The 19,881-nt window shown below is 35.0% G+C and overlaps 1 protein-coding gene across 2 annotated transcripts; it reads right to left on the reverse strand.

Moving 5' to 3' along the window:
* Positions 1-1,885: 1,885 nt before the first annotated feature.
* On the reverse strand, positions 1,886-19,578 carry LOC124531171 (coiled-coil and C2 domain-containing protein 1-like). 2 transcript variants are annotated; one of them, XM_047105651.1, is made up of 14 exons: positions 19,191-19,578; positions 18,428-18,635; positions 17,690-17,906; positions 16,368-16,660; positions 15,862-16,083; positions 14,536-14,627; positions 14,002-14,169; positions 12,021-12,204; positions 10,412-10,550; positions 9,115-9,345; positions 8,196-8,373; positions 6,779-6,930; positions 4,105-4,225; positions 1,886-2,516 (listed from the first exon to the last, which is right to left on the reverse strand). In XM_047105651.1, exons 1-14 carry the CDS (start codon positions 19,233-19,235, stop codon positions 2,397-2,399), a joined length of 2,370 nt encoding a protein of 789 aa, XP_046961607.1. In that variant the 5' UTR covers positions 19,236-19,578; the 3' UTR covers positions 1,886-2,396. The 2 variants fall into 2 exon arrangements, with proteins under 2 accessions (XP_046961607.1, XP_046961608.1); XM_047105652.1 differs by having other exon boundaries at positions 1,887-2,516; positions 4,105-4,195.
* Between the last annotated feature and the right edge of the window lie 303 nt (positions 19,579-19,881).

The raw sequence follows: 19,881 nt of genomic DNA on the forward strand, positions 1-19,881 counted from the left end.
TATTATACTAATTCGTTACCAATGACCTCATGAAAATAATTTTTATCAACATTTTTGTATAGTAACATTAATTTACCAATCTTTTTTAATTAACGCTTGGTAAGCCACGCCTTCGCTCACGAACTTCTAAAAAACATACACTTACTTTTTGTAGGACAGCACCTTTACAAGATACAAGGGAAATGAATTAGGCAGATGAAAATAATTGTATATTTTATCTATGGCGTTTTTAACGGGACACATTATTATTAGACTAATTGTATTATTATGAATTCTTCAATTTGGCTTATAGGCTTTAGTGCACGTTTTAATTGGCATTGGTTATATTTATATTTCCAACTAAAGATAATTTCGCTATTGTTTGTTATATAACTTCCTACTTGTAGGAGGTATTGATTTAATTGAATTCACAGATAATCATTGATAAAAGATGTAATACGGATTTTATTTTCAGGATAGGATGTTTTTTGTTACAAGTGTAACCTTAGCCTTAATATGGTGTTATGATATTTCATCATCATCATGTAATTAATTCATCAATAATTGGTAAAACTGTAATTAATATTATTTAATATAGCATAGCATTTAATACTGGCATGTAACACTATTTCTTATTTTAAAAACGATTGAGCTGTGATTAGAAAACAATTGGACGATAGTAAAATGATAATATTATTTTATATTTTGTTTCGTAAAATTATTTTCTTAGATCTGAAATTATATATTTTTTCTAAATTAGAAATGAATTAAATAAGTGCCATCATACATATCAGTGGCACAATACAGGGAATAATTTTTTTTTAACAAAAAATAATTAAGAAACAATTTAAAATTGTTGCACAAATTCATGTCAATTTTTAATTATTATTTTTGAAGAGGATAGAAAGAGAGGGGTATAATAAAACATAAACTCGTCATTTTCAACATACGTATATTTTATATTTGGTAATTAAATTAACAATATCTACAACGACAACACAAGCAATTAGGCACTTGAAGCTGATAAATTATTATAATGATTAACAAACTGTGTCGATATTTAGCAATTAAATATTATGAGAGTTTGTATAAAACGAAAAATCCGTTATAATTTCCATCTTCATTCATTGTGTGATTAATTCTACGTAATTATTCAAACTTAAATGTTAAAATACTAAGACACAAAGGATGTAACTGGGCATCTTTATATTGAGCCTCACTTCAAGATATTAAGCTTAAAGCGTGTACTAGGGAGACCACATTTTACGGTAGCATGCGTAAGCGATCCCGTGGCGCCCGCCGAAAGACGGAGAGGGTACCGCTGGTTTTTTAGTGGGTAAGCCCGATGAACCTAAGCACACTTGGTGTCCAGTGAAATGGGGAATATTCCCCTCCCCCCACATTACATCACGTGGGGGAAGCGCGTAATGCGTTTTTCCAGCGAATAAAGAAAAAAAAGGGAGACCACATTAACCCAAAGGGGCAGAATCGAACCTGTGTCTTTTTAAACCAAAAACTCTATCAATTTGTGTAATTCTTATATTTAACAGTTTCATAATAAAACAAACGTGATATGAAATTCAATTCGATATAAATTATTATTTATTGAAACATAACAAAATGTATGTTGTGTGAAAACGATTATAATACAATATATGTACACAAATAATATAATTAAACTGTATAGTTTATAAAGCGAAATTGAGTAACCTGTCGTTAAAAGGGCTTATATTAATAACACTTTAAGTAATCACAATAAAAACAATGAACAGATGTATGCGAATTATTTAAAAAAAACGAATTTAATTTGAATAAAAAACCTCTCTTTGAAAGAATTTTGATTCGATTTTATATTAAGTTGCTATCATTTGAAAAAATGCAGTAAAAATATACTTAAAAGCAATTTTCATGAGAAATAATAACTTAATTATGAAGATCTTTATAATCATACATACACAGATCCATTACAAATATAAAAATAATGTTTTTCATATAATCAATTGCTTTGAATTTTAAATATATACATTTTTTATAATAAGTTTAAATACATATTTACAAGTAATAAATACAAATGAAAATATATACACACTAGTTGTACATAAGCACATACTATATAAATGAGTTAATATTTTATTCCACCATTACATATTGATTAAAATAAAATATTACTTCTGAACTGAATACAACATTCATTTGACTCATAATTAAAAAAAAAAAACTTATAATAGTGATAATATTTCGATTAATAATAAATGTGTAATTAAATGATTTAATTTGAGTAAATTAAATTTAGGATATCAAAATCAAAATATTTGAGATATCGATTCTAACTATTTTAGATTAATCGATAGAATTACTCGCTACATATCGATACAAAGTAATATCTTCCACCTTTAGCTAAGAGCCTTCGCGTGTGCTCAGTTGTCGACGACGAGCCAGCGGTGAGCAGAGTGCTCGACGTGCTGTTGCAGCAGCGGCGTGCGCACGCGCAGACGCAACTCCAGAGACCCGCCCGCCGCGCGACGCCCCTCCATCAGCTGCGGGCATACGTTTCATTCGACCATTTGACAGAATTGTGTAAGTGTGTTTACCTATTGTCTCAACTACAAAGCCAGGGGAAATGAGAGATTATACCCCGAACGTTAAAGCATTTATTAAAACACTAGCTTTTGTCCGCGACTTCGTTCGCGTGGACTTCAGGTTCGTCCCGTCTAGTCTAGTAATCGCGTAAAATCGCTTCGTAAATAAGTCATTATTTCTCGTACAAAGTAAAGGATAAAAAATGATTATTGTGGGTTATTCCTAAGAGATAAACATATACCACATCACGGACTTTTGTAGACCTTTTTAAGTTGTACAATACTGTAGTACATTGTTTTGATCTATCTTGTAGGATTCAGTCAGCGTTTGCAATGTAAGCGCAAAAAATGTGTTTGTTTACGACCTCACATTAGAAACCTCAAAAATTGTAGCCTATGTGTTATTCTGATGTATAAGCTATATTGTGGTAAAGTTTAATTCAAATCCATTCAGTAGTTTTTACGTGAAAGAGTAACAAACATCCATACATACAAACTTTCGCCTATATAATAGTAGTAGGATTCATAAGACCTATATTATTTCAAAAATACATAACGATAGCGCGATTTAATCTACTACTAATGCCCTCTAGTTTAAAATATAACAATTAACATACTTTTAATAATCTAAGTTATTAGACACCTATAATACTTGATATAGTAAGGATTTTATGTAATAAGGAGCATTAAGGTTGACGAACTAACATAAGAAAAATATTGTTTTTTCGGACTAGGAAAATTAAAACTTTTCTCTACTATAATATACATGTATCATACACATAAATGTCCCTCTTTAATAGTGATTGAAGAGGAACACTTATCCAACACTGTGCTATTTATAGATGAAAACCGCGGCCATTTTGTATAATACATAAAGTATATATATGTGCTAACTGGATAAGAGAAAACAGACAAATAATTAAGGAGTATAAATAGTGTTCATAGGCGTATTATCTTCTTCAGAATAATTTATGAGAAGGAAAATATACTTCTATGAACAGGATAGCGTTTTTCTCCAAATATACTCCAATACACATATTCAGTAGATAATAAGCAATTTGTGCTGTATGGACGATTGAGTTTAATGTATATTTTTGCCACTTAATTCTTTTCAAATCAATATTTTTGGTATCTTGTTAATTTGCAATAATATAGAAGTATCTTGGTAATTTTAATAACAACAACAAACAAACAACAACAACAGCCTGTAAATTCCCACTGCTAGCTAAAGGCCTCCTCTCCTTATGAGGAGAAGGTTTGGAACATATTCCACCACGTTGTTCCAATGCGGGTTGGTGGAATACACATGTGGCAGAATTTCTATGAAATTTGTCACATGCAGGTTTCCTCACGATGTTTTCCTTCACCGCTGAGCACGAGATGAATTATAAAGACAAATTAAGCACATGAATCAGCGGTGCTTGCCTGGGTTTGAGCCCGCAATCATCGGTTAAGATGCGCGCGTTCTTACCACTTTGCCATCTCGACTCCTTCAATTTTTTCTAATTTTAATAACATATGATCAAAAATATAACTAATAACTCACTGGGAACGCCTCGTGTATGGTGACCTGCGTCTCCAGCGGTGCCAGCTTCACGGTCACGGTCCCCAGCAGCGTGTCTTTGCTGAACCATCCGCTGCAACACAACGAGCTAGAGCTGCAACACCTGCCACACACCACCTCAAGCTACCACCCACAAATACCACATACCACACGCCACATGCATCAACATACGCGCTACGTGATCTATGGGGTACTAGGGAATGTGAGTTAAATGTAAAAACATAGACCGGCGCTAGACATTCCTGAAAATTTTATATTGGTTTTATGTGAGTTCGACTTCGAATGTCTGGCGCCGACATATGATCCTTAAGAGAATTGGTCATATTACTATCAGTTTATTTGTCATCATTTAAATATATCATACATTTTAAAATGATAACGATATGTTTGATGTGACATGACCAATTTAACTATATGATTATTTATTACAGAATTCAAAACAGAGCATCCCATAACAACAGGCGTTAGACTAATATATACAGTTGCAATATTCCAAATAACACATAAGCATCCCCTTTATAAATATACATAAAATGTATAGATTTTTTATTTGTTTCTACCCTGAGTAATCAATCTAGTGCTCCCACGTTTATATACAGAACAAAAGATTACATGCATAGACACTGAAGGAAACACAGTTGGCAACATTTTATTGACCATAGACATTTATACCAGAAAGCTTATAAATGACTAACTCGGAATTATTTTTGAAGTTTCAAGGTCATGGAAAAATATGGACCTATAATACAACACGAATAAAATGGGATGAACGATATTATACCACCGAATCTGAGATGACTTTTGGTGTAAGCTTCCCTATACTTGCTAAGCTATTTTTAATCTCGTCTGATAATGCTAACATTAAATCTAGAAAACTATATATCCTTATATTTATCAATGTTATTAAATACTCAATCGAACTCATATAACTCAGTCGTCACAGGCGTTCTGTTGTAGAAAAGAATAACAGCGAAGAAAATTGAAACAGACTACAGAATATGTTCTACTACTGTACTATATAACTATGTTGACTTCTACAAATGAAATTTCTAATATAGATATAAACAACATTATTAAGAAACTATTTTAAGCGGAAACATTTATAGAATCTAGACGAAAATATATAAATAAAGACAGTTTACATTCCATGTCAGGTTCCATGCGCTAAGGTTATATATCTACAGTAGTACGTAATTTCTATTGTAAATTTCGTAGTCAAAACCAAAGCTACGAATTGCCGACTTATATACAATTAGTTAATAGAATATTTGATGGATTTTTTGTCACCCTAATTCCGCAGTTCTCTTTTTTGGCAGACGAGCATATGGGCCACCTGATGGTAAGTGGTCACCATCACCCATAGACAATGACGCTGTTAGACATATTAACTATTCCTTACATCGTCAATGTGCCACCAACCTTGGGAACTAAGATGTTATGTCCCTTGTGCCTGTAGTTACACTGGCTCACTCACCCTTCAAACCGGCACACAAGAATACTGCGTACTGTTGTTTAGCGGTAGAATATCTGATGAGTGGGTGGTACCTACCCAGGCGGGCTTGCACAAAGACCTACCACCAAGAATACTACTACGAGATTAGGGTGACAATAATAGATTTGATTTGATGAAACTAAGTTAACTACAAAAATAACAACACAAGTATATAATTATAAAACTTTCTCTTAACTTTTGCCAGTTTATTTGCAACCAGAATTAAATAAATACTTTCAAATTAAAAAACAACAATATTACACAACCGGAGTCCACAAAACAAACGTTTATTTCCAGACATATTATAATGAACGGCCTCATTGGTTTAGCGGTTTGTTTAAGGCCACAGAACCTAAGTCTTTGCGTTTAAAGTCCAGGTTGAGCGGATGTAATTTAGGATTTAATGTAGGACTTTCTGTCGAAATTCTCTTGTGCCTCAGAGCGTACAGCCTGTGATTCTGACAAAACACTTAAATCACAACGAAATAACACAATGCTATCCTATAGTTTATCCGTCTAAATTGAAGAGACGCGCCTCTTTGATTTAGACGGATCAACTGTGTACGTTCTAAGCGAGCGTCAACAGCACACACGCAGCCTATACGCTTCAGTTAAATTGCGTTTACGCTTACGTCGAGTTCCATTTCGATAAAAGAGTAACTACTGAGTGTCTGTCAGGATCGTCTATGTATAATCTATAAACCGAACGGGTGGTAGCTTAAATCGTCTAATTTGATGGGGATTCACTAATATATATAGTATGTAATGGAAAACAGTGATATTCACATATAGATTAAATTACTAGTTTTTACTTATACAGTGGAATCCCGGTAATCCGACCCCTGGCTAATCTGGCACACTCTGTAATCCGACATGTCATATTAACAATGTTCGCTTATGAAGACAATCCATGATTGCACAGGTCGGATTACAAGGTATTCCTTTGTAAAAAAATCCGAACTATTGTGGGTCTTATTCTTAGGGTACTCTATAATCCGACAATTTCGATAGTCCAAAACTGTTATACAAAACGTTTTACGGATTACCTGGGGATCCACTGTACGATATATTCCAAACACTTATATAAAAGTAATTAATTTACTAACTCACATCGTAAGTTACTTTTGAATATGGTCCGTGACTTTAAATTAATAATCATCTTACCCCCGGGAGTAAACTTCAAATTTAATGCCGTGTCGCTTGAACACCCTCAAGCAAGGCCTTGCATTGCGCTGTATGGCCAAATTGAAGACAGCGGAATACTGCGGGCTGTTTGTATCCTTGATCAGCTGTGTCCTATCCGATACTGGAGCTTCCTGGAAATCGATTAACATCTTATAAGTAGCATAAAAGCCGGGAAAGCCGAGTGGTTAGAACGCATACATCGTAAACGATTATTGCGGGTTCAAACCCAAGCACCACTGGATATTCATGTGGTTACTTTGTGTTTACAATTCATCTCGTGTTCAGCGGTGAAAACATTGTTAGGAAACCTGCACGTGTCTAATTTCATTGAAAATCTGCCACGTGTGTATTTCACTCGCCCGCATTGGAATAGCGTGGTGGAATATGTTACAAATCTTTTCCTAAAAGAAGAGGAGGAAAGAGTTAGAATGGGAAATTTACAGGCTGTTAAGGTAACGTATCGTAAGTCATAAAACCTAATTTGATGCAACAAAAATTACAAAATAGTTTTCCTTTGCGATATTAATTGATCCCTATTTACTTACTAAGCAAAACCAATGAACCATCAGATGAGTGGCAAGGCAAGTTATAAATACTACCTCACTTGTACCTAATTTTTGGTTATTATTTCAAGGTCACTTAGATATGTGCCATCCACTGGTCTATTATTATTATTCTAATAGTCAAACAGTAATATATAGACATGCCATTTACTGTTTGAGAAAGACTGAGCTAGTACCTACAGGCACAAGGCTCACTACCCAAGATTGGTGTTGATTTAATATTTCTGATAGCGAGCGGTAGATACAACTTATCATCAGGTGGTCCATTTACCAATCTACATACCTACATAATTTAACCAAAAAAAAACAAATCCCATATATTTCTATCTACTATCGCCTTAATAGGCTATTTGACAATGCGAAAAATAAATTGTGAATTATTGTAATCACTGTATATTATGAATTTAAAAATGGTTATTTAGTAACGAAACTTGAAAATAATACTTAATTTATTCAAAAATCAATAAATAAAAATGCATTTTTTCAAACGTTTGTCACGTGACACAAAACGCTCCTGATTGGCCGGGCTTATGATGAAGTAACTACTATATGTACCACAGATTAAAATACACGAAAGTGACGTCACCGACCCCACTGCAGCGCCATATTGTCCAAGTAGCGTGTTCACGCGTTATTTAAATATGGAATTTTTAATATGATATTTTTCGGCAAATACGTACTAGAAATAAAAAAATAAACTTTTACTGGGTTCCTTAACCTCTACTAAATAATATAAAATGGATTTTAAAAAGCAGTCAAATAGCCTATTATTTCACATTTTTCCATACGAACACATCTCAATTCAAAATACATTGAAATTAAACACAACTTACTTGTGGATATGGAAATTCGAACTTCACATATGTGTCGACTTCTTTGGGGTTGGGGACGTTGTACGCGATCCCGCGCACGATTGTCAGCTCTAAGTCGTTCTCGTTAAGGTCTGTATTGCATTGTATTACAGAAAACTTACGATTCTCGTAATGGAATTTCGGCGGGTTTTCACCTAGACTGAAACATTTATATATTGAATTTTAATTTAATAAGATACGAAAACCTTAGGTTGTTTATCTTCTTTGATTTGCATAGGCTATACATGTTAACTTAAATTACAATTAATGCAAATTTCAAAGAGAAGTAATTTCAATTTTTCAACATTCATAATAGGTTTTACTTGGTGGTAGGGCTTTGTGCAATCCCGCCTGGGTAGGTACCACCCACTCATCAGTTATTCTACCGCCAAACAACAGTACTCGGTATTGTTGTGTTCCGGTCTGAAGGGTGAGTGAGCCAGTGTAACTACAGGCACAAGGGACATGACATCTTAGTTCCCAAGGTTGGTGGCACATTGACGATGTAAGGAATAGTTAATATTTCTCACAGCGTCATGTCTATGGGTGATGGTGACCACTTACCATCAGGTGGCTCATATGCTCGTCCGCCAACCCATACCATAAAAAAAAGGTTGGAGGGAAAGCTCTGTCGTATTTTAAAGAAAATACTTGAATTGAGTTATGAAAATATATATTTAATATGAATTAATTATATACGCCCCTTTATTTGTTAAACTTGTTGCCATCTTTCAAACAAAAATCCCAATAACCCACCAGTCAGATCTTTTTATTAACGAGAAAAAAATACCTGCTTATTTAAAAATACGACAGAACTTTCCCACCAACCTTATATATCCAATGATACTAAAAACTTAAAATAAACTTTAAGTATATCGCCACAGAGTCGAATATCGCGTACCTCTTGGCAACCTTTACGACATCCAAGTCCTGTTTGACGCTGACGGCGAGGTGCTCGAAGCGATTGCTCTCAGCGATGTTTCCCATCGCCTTGTAGTGGTCTCTGTTCGTCAGGCAGAGCTTGAGCTGGCTCGTCAGCTGCTGGTGCAAGCGACTCATCACATCCTCGTCGTCCAAGCTGATGGTTGAGTCGTCTGGCGGATCGCAATCCTCGTTCGATATTACGTCGAAACTGCAAGTTTTAATATATAAATGTACATCTTACACATTAATAGTTTATATATTATAATATAAAGATATTTTTGACGCAGTGATTATGGGAAGATAGCTGCAGGTAAATTGGTTATGGTCTGATTTTGAAGAGTGTAGAAAAATAAAGAGGATTATTGATTGCAATTCACCAATTTTTTGTGATTTAACAAATAATCAATTTTAGAAAGCGGAAGAAAGTTAGTGGTTGGCTAGAGAAACTACGTATATTTAAAAAAAAAAAAAAAAAAAAAAACAAAACAAAATTAAAGAAAATTGAAATCGACAAACTTCAATTGTTTTGAATAAATGCGAAGTTTCGTAGACCCACTAGTTATATTATAATTATTGAAATGGTATCTTAAAGAGCTATGAAGATTTCAGTGCGAATACGCTATCAACACTAGTAGGCACTGTTCAGTATATAAATCGGTATATTCTGAATATACTTGATATACATACAGATTTTTTATAATAGAGTGTTTTAACATGGCAAGTGGAGGGGGGGCGGCAAGTCAAAATCAAAATCAAAGTATACTTTATTCAAGTGGGCTTTTACAAGCACTTTTGAATCGTCATTTAACAATTAAGTGAAGCTACCACCGGTTCGGAAAGTAGATTCTACCGAGAAGAACCGGCAAGAAACTCAGTAGTTACTCTTTTTTTTAATTTCAAAAATTTAAAAAAATACAGTCATGTTAGTTAATTTCCAAGTCAATACAATTACTAAATTAATATATCCCGCCTGGAAGCCAACAGGCATTAATTCCACGCTTTTTTATCATCTACAAAATCTTGTATCGAATAATACGCCTTTTTCACCAATGTATTTTTTATAAACGATTTGAATTTACGAGACGGCAAAGTTAAAAATGTCTGTGGAATTTTATTATAGAAATGGATACCTTGCCCCAAGAAAGATTTATTGACTTTGCGGAGTCACGAGACTGACATTTTGGACATCCAAAATGTCAGTCTCGTGGTAACTCGTGATAAGGCAAATACCCCCCCCCCCCTCAGGTTATTTAAGGAGGTGGGGTCAGTCTCACGTGTCCTCGATGCGCCTCTTGTCGGAGGGCGGCAGAGGCAGCGAGCGCAGGTCGACGGCGAGCCCGCCTCGCGCCGCCTCGAGGACGCCGTCGAAGCCCTTCGCCGCGCGCAGGTACTCCTTCGCCCGCTCTATGTCCCCTGCGGACATATTGTGTTCCAGTTAATCTCTCTTACGATACCAAACTCATTTATTCATTTTCATTTCGATATAGCGATACTTATAAAACATATGATACATGTATAGTATGACACAATTTAGATGTAGCATCGGAAAATGCAATGGAATGAAAATAAAACCGATTACTGCCGATTTACACAACCAATAGAAATAGCTCCCTATCGCGCCATTCGACGCTATTCGTCGCTATAGATTCACGCGTCAGAGAAAGCAAGTGCATGTAAATCGACGCGTCAAATTGACGAACATATTAGGTCATATGATATTACAAGTTATTACGTTTGTGCAAAGATCATATTCGCATGAGAAATAAATATTGATAATTTGGGATAGCGTACTCAATTCGGATGTGATCGGTTTTACGAATTTTGCCGATGCGACATCTAAGTTGTGTCGTACTATAATTTCTTTCTCTTCACTATATAAATAAACCTATATTGAACAAGTAGCAGCCTGTAAATTTCTCACTGCTGGGAACAACGCCTCCTCTCACTTTGAGGAGAAGGTTTGGAACATATTCAATACACGCTGTTCCGATGCAAGTTGGTGGAATGCACATGTGGCAGAATTTCTATGAAATTTGTCACATGCAGGTTTCCTCACGATGTTTTCCTTCACCGCTGAGCACGAGATGAATTATAAAGACAAACTAAGCACATGAATCAGCGGTGTTTGCCTGGGTTTGAACCCGCAATCATCGGTTAAGATGCACGCGTTCTAACCACTGGGCCATCTCGACTCTTGCCAAACTAATTTATTCAAATTATTCAATTAAAGGGATACTTATAAAACAAATGATACGTGTAATTTCAATTTCTTCGCTGTATAAATAAACCTATACTTTGACATTTAATTTTTGAAGTTATAATTGTTTCGCGCGGCTTGAATTATTTATCAGAGTGAATATGCCATGTCATATAAGTGCGCGCAGGTATATGACATGAAAATTGCATAATGAAGTTGCTCGCTAAGCCGCTCATTAAGTGTAAAGTCAATCGAGATAGACAACTTCACACCTTATCTTGTATTACAATATTTACTTAATTATATATTTAAATTGAAATAGTTTCATCAATATATATAAAACTATTCCGTTACTGAATGACAACGCACAGCCTAAACCACTGGATCTAGAGCCTTGAAATTTGGCACAAGTATACCTTGAGTATCCTAGAGGTAGGAAGGGATAAGTAAGAAGGGATTTTTCAAACTATAAATGAGATTTTTATTTTCGAACCAAAGTAGCTCTATCTCCGTAACCAAAATTATTAGGGGTTTCAAACTCAGCATGCAAGTAGATTATAACAACAACGAAAAACTATTTTTAGGATATTTCAGAATTCCCAAGGGATAGAGAATAAATGACTCGTTTATCAAACGATTAAGAACCATTTTTAATTACAACGAAGAAGTAAAACTTCATCACGAACCATCCTTCTTCGCCATGATAGCAGCGTCCTTGAACTGCTTCTGTCGGTGCAGCAGTAATGCCAGCTGCTTCTGGTAGCGGCCCGGCTGCGCTACCGGTCGCGCAGCCGGGGACGCCGGCAGCGCGACCGGCGCTGGCGACGGAGCCGGGGCCGCCGGCGCCGGTTTGCTCGGCGATGCGTGAGACTGCAATGTACACCCTGTATTATGTACTGTATATTTAATATTATTTTTCTTTCTCAACATCCTCTTATAGCTGTAACTCATTTATTTTAATTTAATTTTTCAAAACTCAATATAACCAAATTTTAAAAAAAAGTTTCGTTCTTTCATTATTGTAATATAACTTATGACTACCGACAATAGTCTTATACAGGCGCAGTTACAAGTTACAGTTACAAGTAATTAAAAACGGTTATGTTTTAAATTACTTGTATTGTTTTTCGCCATGATGTATTACTTAAAACCATTCGTGTTTATTAGTTTTTGAAAATAAAAAAAATAAACAATTACAATTTAAAAAATTGTACCTTAAGGGATCTCCCCTTAGGGTACAATTTATTTAAATACATTAGACAAATAAACACCACTGTCGTATAAAAATAGGTCTTCAATTAACATAATATGTATTTTAAGTTAATCTGTAAATATAAACAACATTTATTTTTATGGCATAGGTGGCAAACGAGCAGGAGGCTCACCTGATGGAAAGTGACTACCACCGCCCATGGACATCTGCAACACCAGGGGGCTTGCAGGTGCGTTGCCGGCCTTTAAGGAAGGAGTACGCTCTTTTCTTGAAGGTTCCCATGTCGTATCGGTTCGGAAAAACCGCCGGAGAAAGCTGGTTCCATAAAGTGGTTGTGCGAGGCAGAAAATGTCTGAGAAATCGCGCTGTTGTGGATTTTCGGACATCAAGATGGTGCGGGTGATACTTAGAATTTTGGCGAGATGTCCGAAGGTGAAATTCAGCAGCCGGGATTAATCCGAACAATTCCTCGGAACATTCCCCGTGAAAAATTCGGTAGAAGATGCAGAGTGATCCAACATCTCTACGCAAAGCCAAAGGATCAAGGAGATCAGAAAGGGCTTGATCGTCTATAGCTCGAGCCGCTCTACGTTGAATGCGGTCAAATGGAAGGAGCTGGTACTGGGGAGCACCCGCCCATAGGTGAGAGCAGTACTCCATGTGAGGCCGAATTTACGCCTTGTAAAGTTTAAGGCGATGGGCCGACGTGAAATACTGTCTCGCTTTGCTGAGCACACCCAGCTTTTTTGAAGCCAATTTGGCTTTGCCTTCCAATTGACCACGGAACTGAACGAGGCTCGAAATATCAACGCCAAGTATTCCGATACTACCTGTAGCGGCTATCGGAATGTTCTCAAATTGTGGAGATACGACAAATGGTGTTTTTTTAGCGGTTAACGCGCAAACTTGCGTCTTTTTGGGGTTGAAATGGACTAGATTTAGTCGGCCCCAATTCGAGACTTCGTTTAACGAAGATTCGATTTCAGACACAAGTTTGTTCCGGTTCTCTTCGACGTTTTCCCGAGAAATATTAGCGCGGCCGGTGTATAAGGTGTCTACGGTACTGTCGTCTGCAGAGCAATGAATGTTCCCGATTTGCAACAAATCATTGATATGCAGAAGAAACAGAGTGGGTGATAGAACGCAGCCTTGTGGAACACCAGCATTGACGAATTTTAAGTCAGAGCATGCACCGTCGACAACGAGCTTGTTGCTCCGATCTGCCAAAAAGCTGGTAATCCAATTGCATATTATTATTTCCCGGGAAGCCCATAGGAAGGAAGCTTCGAAAGAAGCGCTTTGTGCCATACGCGATCGAATCCACGCGAGAAAAGCTGCAGCCAACAGACAGTGAGTGTATATACTAATTTGTAGATAACAAAAAATATTTTATATGGCAACACATGTCAGTGCAGTAATGATTAAAGGGCTGCTATATTAATGTAAGTACTTACCCCCTCAGTGGGTATGGGTGCGTACCCATTGGGAGTGGGGAGTTCATCCACGGGTATAGGTCTCCCCGCTTTATGAAGTTTGATGGCGTCTTGGTATTGCTTCACGATTCTTCCCATTCGACGGGCCTTCGACGTGTTTCCTTCTTCCTTCGCTTTCGATTCTTGTTGCTATCGTATAAAATATATACTATTAAATAAACTCAGTTTAAAATTATATTATTATTAACAATAAGCAGTATTATCTGATGACTTTACTAATCTCGTTCCATACATTTGCTTTTAAAAAGCCATCTATTCATTGTATGTCATTTAAAAACTGTTTTGTCAACTGTACCTAAAATACTTCAAATTTTTTCCCATTATTTTAACAACCAGTTATTTGATTTAAATTCAGATAACCTGCAAGGAAATCAATTTATGCCAAACTTTTTTCTTTGGGATTTATCTATAATATATAATAAGTGACAAGCATCAAATTCGCGCACTATAAAAAAATATTAATCTAATTAAAATATTTTAATTAATATCATATACCTGGAAACAAGCAAGCCTCTGTCGTAGAGCCTCATCAACAGTGGAAGCAGTTATCAATCCAGCTGGTTCAGGGACTGGCTCTGGTGTTGGTTCTGTAATATATATTTCTTATCACAAAAATTTAACGATTAATTTACCAAGTAGAAAGATGGCTTGTACCACCTAATGCTTTGCCTTAGAAGAAGAAGTAAGCTATTACTTTCATTGTCAAGAAGTTATATAGAAGATATATCATCCTTTTTAACAGTATTTATCTAAATGAAATCAGGATTCTACCCTATAAGGTACTGTCATATAAAATCAAGATAACTAACAGCTTATAAAACGTCATATAAGCAGATAAGTGTCAACTTATTAATGTAATTATTATAAATTAAAAACACAAATCATTATTATTTATTTATTTAACACACCAATTACATAAAACAACATCGCACGAATAAAAAAACACGAATGATACATAGTTGTATTGTGTGCAGGGGCTGATACAAGTGGAGGGGATTTGGAAGTATCACACAAAGTGTAATGGATACATATAGTAATTGGCTGCTGTGGGAAACATATAGGAGAGGTCTCGTGAGTACATTAGAATACAATGTAAAAAAAATATATAGTAATTGTTATTCATTTTATATACATACTTGGTATAAACCCTAATATACCTATATATTATATGATTTTAATTCAACATTTCTAATATGTCAATATATTTTTTTAATAAAATTAATCTCTGTGCTTTGTCAATTTCATAAATAATATTTATGTATTTTATTTTTATATTTTTGTAAATAGTTTGATGATCATTTTAATTAATAATTTATTTATATATTTATCCATACATACATTATTTAAATAATTAGCAAATCTGTCAATTTAAAAAAATACTTTTGCACTTGTTAATCAGAGCATGGTGATCTTACTATCTACCTATCAAATATATTACCAATTATTATTATATTATAATAATCGTTTCATCTTAAATCAATCTGAGAAATATGACCATTTAAAATACTTTCCGAATATATGAAGTTAGTCTTTAATTTTAGCAAATCTAATACTAGGTAAATGAAAAGCCTGTGATATTCACTGACTATGTTTTAAATATTCACCACGATCCATTGAGGCTTTCATGATCAACACTATTATTATTAACACCTATTGGTATATATATGTGTATAGTTCATAAACATATATGTTATGTAATAATGTAAATATATCTCTACATTTTTTGTTAGTGATTAATAAAAAATAAAAATGTTAGTTTATAGATTAAAAGCAAACTTAATCGTTTCACCACCATCAGATATAACAAGTTAAATTATTCACCCGCAGAGTGTTGAGTATGGTCCTCTTCTTTCTGCTGTTCTCGGAATGCTGTAGCGATGGTCTCCGGTGTGGGCAGTTCTGTTAGGTCCATTTCTTGGCCGGACTTGTATGCTTCGACCACGATGTCGAACTGCTTGACTACCTTCAAGTATTCTAATGCCATTGCTTTCTCACCGGCGTGCTTGCTTGCCAATGCTGCAGCTTTGAACTCTTCCTGCCGCTCTATACACAACAGAAATGTATATCATTGTAATACACACATATATATATATATATATATATATATATATAAAGGGATAAAAGTCCATGTATTTTGTTACATTTTTGGGTCGTATTGTTATTTTTTAATTTAATTACCTTATATAGATTTCACTACTTTCGAATTTGAATATGTGTTCGCGATATTTAATCGTATTTGTGTTTAAATACCCAAGTCATGACATACATTTAAATTACAGTCAATGAGTATAACATTTTAAACAAAGTATGTTTGCTGAAACACTCACTCAAAATGAAGGTTAGCCCTTCAGATTTGGCAGGATTTGTGTCGTCGAGGGCGGGCGGCGGGGGCGGCGGCTCGCGGGGCTCGGGCGGCGAGGGCGCCGGCTCGCGGGGCTCGGGCCGCGCGGACGACGAGCGCGGCGGGGGCTGCGGCGGGGCCTCGGCCTCGCGGGGCGCGGGCTGCGGCTCCGCAGGCTTGCCGATGCTGACGGGAGGAGGGATATCCTCATCCTTGATAGCTCTCCCAGCCTTCGCCTGTTTCAGAAGATCGTTCAGAGTCTTGATACCTCGATTGAATCTGAGGAATAAAATTTAAACATATATAAGTATGGAATTGACATGCTACATAGCAGTGAGCTGAGATGGCCCAGTGGTTAGAACGCGTGCATCTTAACCGATGATTGCGGGTTCAAACCCAGGCAAGCACCACTATATATATATGTGTTTAATTGTGTTTATAATTCATCTCGTGCTCGGCGGTGAAGGAAAACATCGTGAGGAAACCTGCATGTGTCATTCATCGAAATTCTGTCACATGTGCATTCCACCAACCCGCATTGGAACAGCGTGGTGAAATATGTTCCAATCTCTCTCCTTAATGGAAGAGGAGGCCTTATCTCAGCAGTGGGAAATTTACAGGCTGTTACTTTACTTTTTACTTTATAGCAGCACATTGTCACTTATGCCGAGAACTCCAAATGAAAATGAAAAATTGCAAAATATTTAATAGAGCTAATTATGAAACTGTACAATGTGTGCATATGATTTTACTTTTAACAGAAACAAATCAAATAGGATGCTTGCAAGTAATTCATTCTGCCTCACTTAAGAACATGCTCTTTTATATACATGCTTGTCACACCTCACATTAGGCAGCACAATAATCAAGAAGTAGCATTGTTGCTTATTATTTTATTAAAGTAATGAATCTATGAATTTTTCATAAATATAAAACAACTTTCGAGTCGAGATGGCCCAGTGGTTAGAACGCGTGCATCTTAACCGATGATTGCGGGTTCAAACCCAGGCAAGCACCGCTGATTCATGTGCTTAATTTGTCTTTATAATTTATCTCGTGCTCAGCGGTGAAGGAAAACATCGTGAGGAAACCTGCTTGTAACAAATTTCATAGAAATTCTCCTACATGTGTATTCCACCAACCCACTTTGGAACAGCGTGGTGGAATATGTTCCAAACCTTTCCTCAAAGGGAGAGGAGGTCTTTAGTCCAGCAGCGGGAATTTACAGGCTGTTGTTGTTAAAACAACTTTTACATATAACCTATATAATGTATTTAAGTGTGTAAAACAAAGAAAAATGGGAGTAACCTTCTAGCCCGACTGCTGTCCCCATTTGCCTTGGCCATTTTCTCAGCTAGTGTATAGTCAGACAATCTCTCCTGTAACAGTGTTACTGTGCTATTCTCACTGCCGGAAGGTGGTGGAGGTGCAGGGCGATTAGTGCGTGGACGCTCTACAGGAGGGTCTTCATCATCTATGGCTAGCTCTTGCAATTCATTCAGCAAGTCTGGGTCATCTTCATCACCTAAAAATAACAAAATGATTATAATTTAAGATTAGTTACTTTATGACACAAAAATTTTATAAATATTAAATAAAGTATGTATGTATTTACAAAACAATGTAATTAGTCTATTTGAAAAAAAAAGGTTTCATTTTATGTTTCATCATAATAATTGCATCTAATTAAGAGACCATAATAATACACAATATATGTACAAACATGTTGTATTGCTAAATTAAAATACCAATCACTTTTTAAATCCATCACAAGATAAGGTAGAAAAAGAACAAATTCATACAAAACCTTAAACAAAAGTCATATTATTCTAGCTATATATTAGGTAAAACTATGTTATATTTTTCATACAATAATATATTTTTTATACATGTAAAATGTTACATGTTAAACTTATGTATGATAAAGTATAGTAACAGCTGAAAATAACTGGGGACTGTGATGAAATGAAAAATTGTCATTCCTCATACAAAGCACATGAAACATCAAATTTGAAGGTGATAAATTTAATTAAATAAGATAAAAACCTGAAACATCTTCATCTGAAGGGATGTCTTTCAAACTGGCTGCTATCATAGCATCTAGGTCAGCTGGCGCTGCAGGAGCTGGTTTTCTTGGTCGGGGCTTTTTACCACCACTGATAGCTGCTAATTCTGCTTCAAGATCTACATCATCATCTGATAGATCCATTGGTTCATCTGCATCATCCAGATCTGGTATATCTAAGAGACCAAACTGAAAAAGAAGATTTAAGCCTGATATTCATCACAAAGATAGTATACATCTTTATATTATTTATACATCTAGATAGTATCATAATATAAAAGAACTTAATCAAATGAACCAGCTTTATTATCTTGGTGCACAAGACTTGAAGCTGACCAAATATCATACTTCATTACAAGTGTGTAGGTACAAAGTGGCCAATAGTTAGCTAATTTTTTTTTACAGTATTTTTGGCTTAAGTAGTCTGTCTACAGATATAAATAATTAAAATGAGCTACAACATTTATTATTTTGTGAAATGCTTTTCTAAATAAATTTGTGCACAAGTAAATTTAAATTTAAAGGTTACAACTTATATTTTGTCAAGGTTCAGGCAGCAGGTTCTGTTTACATACAAATCAGCTGTTAAGTTTATTACGTCATTTTGATATCTAATATTTACATCAACTTTGATTCTGTAATTCTTAATTTAATATCCCATCTTCTATAAATAGGTCATTATGAAATGAAACCGGATGAAATCTTTTAAACTAACATTACTAATCAACAATCACAATGACTCACCTGTGATAGATTGGCTCTCTTGCCTGCAGCTGGTTTTTTAAACATTTTCCGTTCGTAGACGTATACGTTATATTATAATGGTTTTAAACGTTTTAGCTAGTACTTGAATACTAAATGCTGGATGTAATAGTAAAACCAATGACATAAACAAGTGACTTGTTTGTTTTCGATAACGTTTTCACAACAAAGAGTTTTAGATAATTAATATACCCCAATATTATATCAGAAAAATTATTTTCTTACACGTTGTGTATTAAAAATAATTATATTTGCAAGATTAAATTGCAAATTGTAAAGTAGCATTTCAGAAAACTTAAAGGAAAATGGAAAATTATTCACAAATAACAATGTTCCGTTGAACTGCCATTGTCAAATGTCAATGTCTCACTGTCTAATGTCTGGTCTATACTCACTACAATACTTTGCAATCTGTATAATATTGACGAAATGTATATATTTATTAGAAGACGGGAATTGCACTTTTTTTGTTTTATTTCATTATTTTAGTACCTATGAAACATTATATAATTATAATGCAGGTTACACATTACATGTAACACATTATTTGCAAATCAAAAGAAAAAAAAGATACAAAAGCGCAAATATAAAATGTTAAATTCATATAAAATACCGAAACATTTAATTCTTTATCTATTAATTATGAATAAATGCGTGCAAATTTTACTTTCTA

The sequence above is a fragment of the Vanessa cardui genome, chromosome 7 (genome assembly GCF_905220365.1).
Source record: "Vanessa cardui chromosome 7, ilVanCard2.1, whole genome shotgun sequence".
Lineage (NCBI taxonomy): Eukaryota > Metazoa > Arthropoda > Insecta > Lepidoptera > Nymphalidae > Vanessa > Vanessa cardui.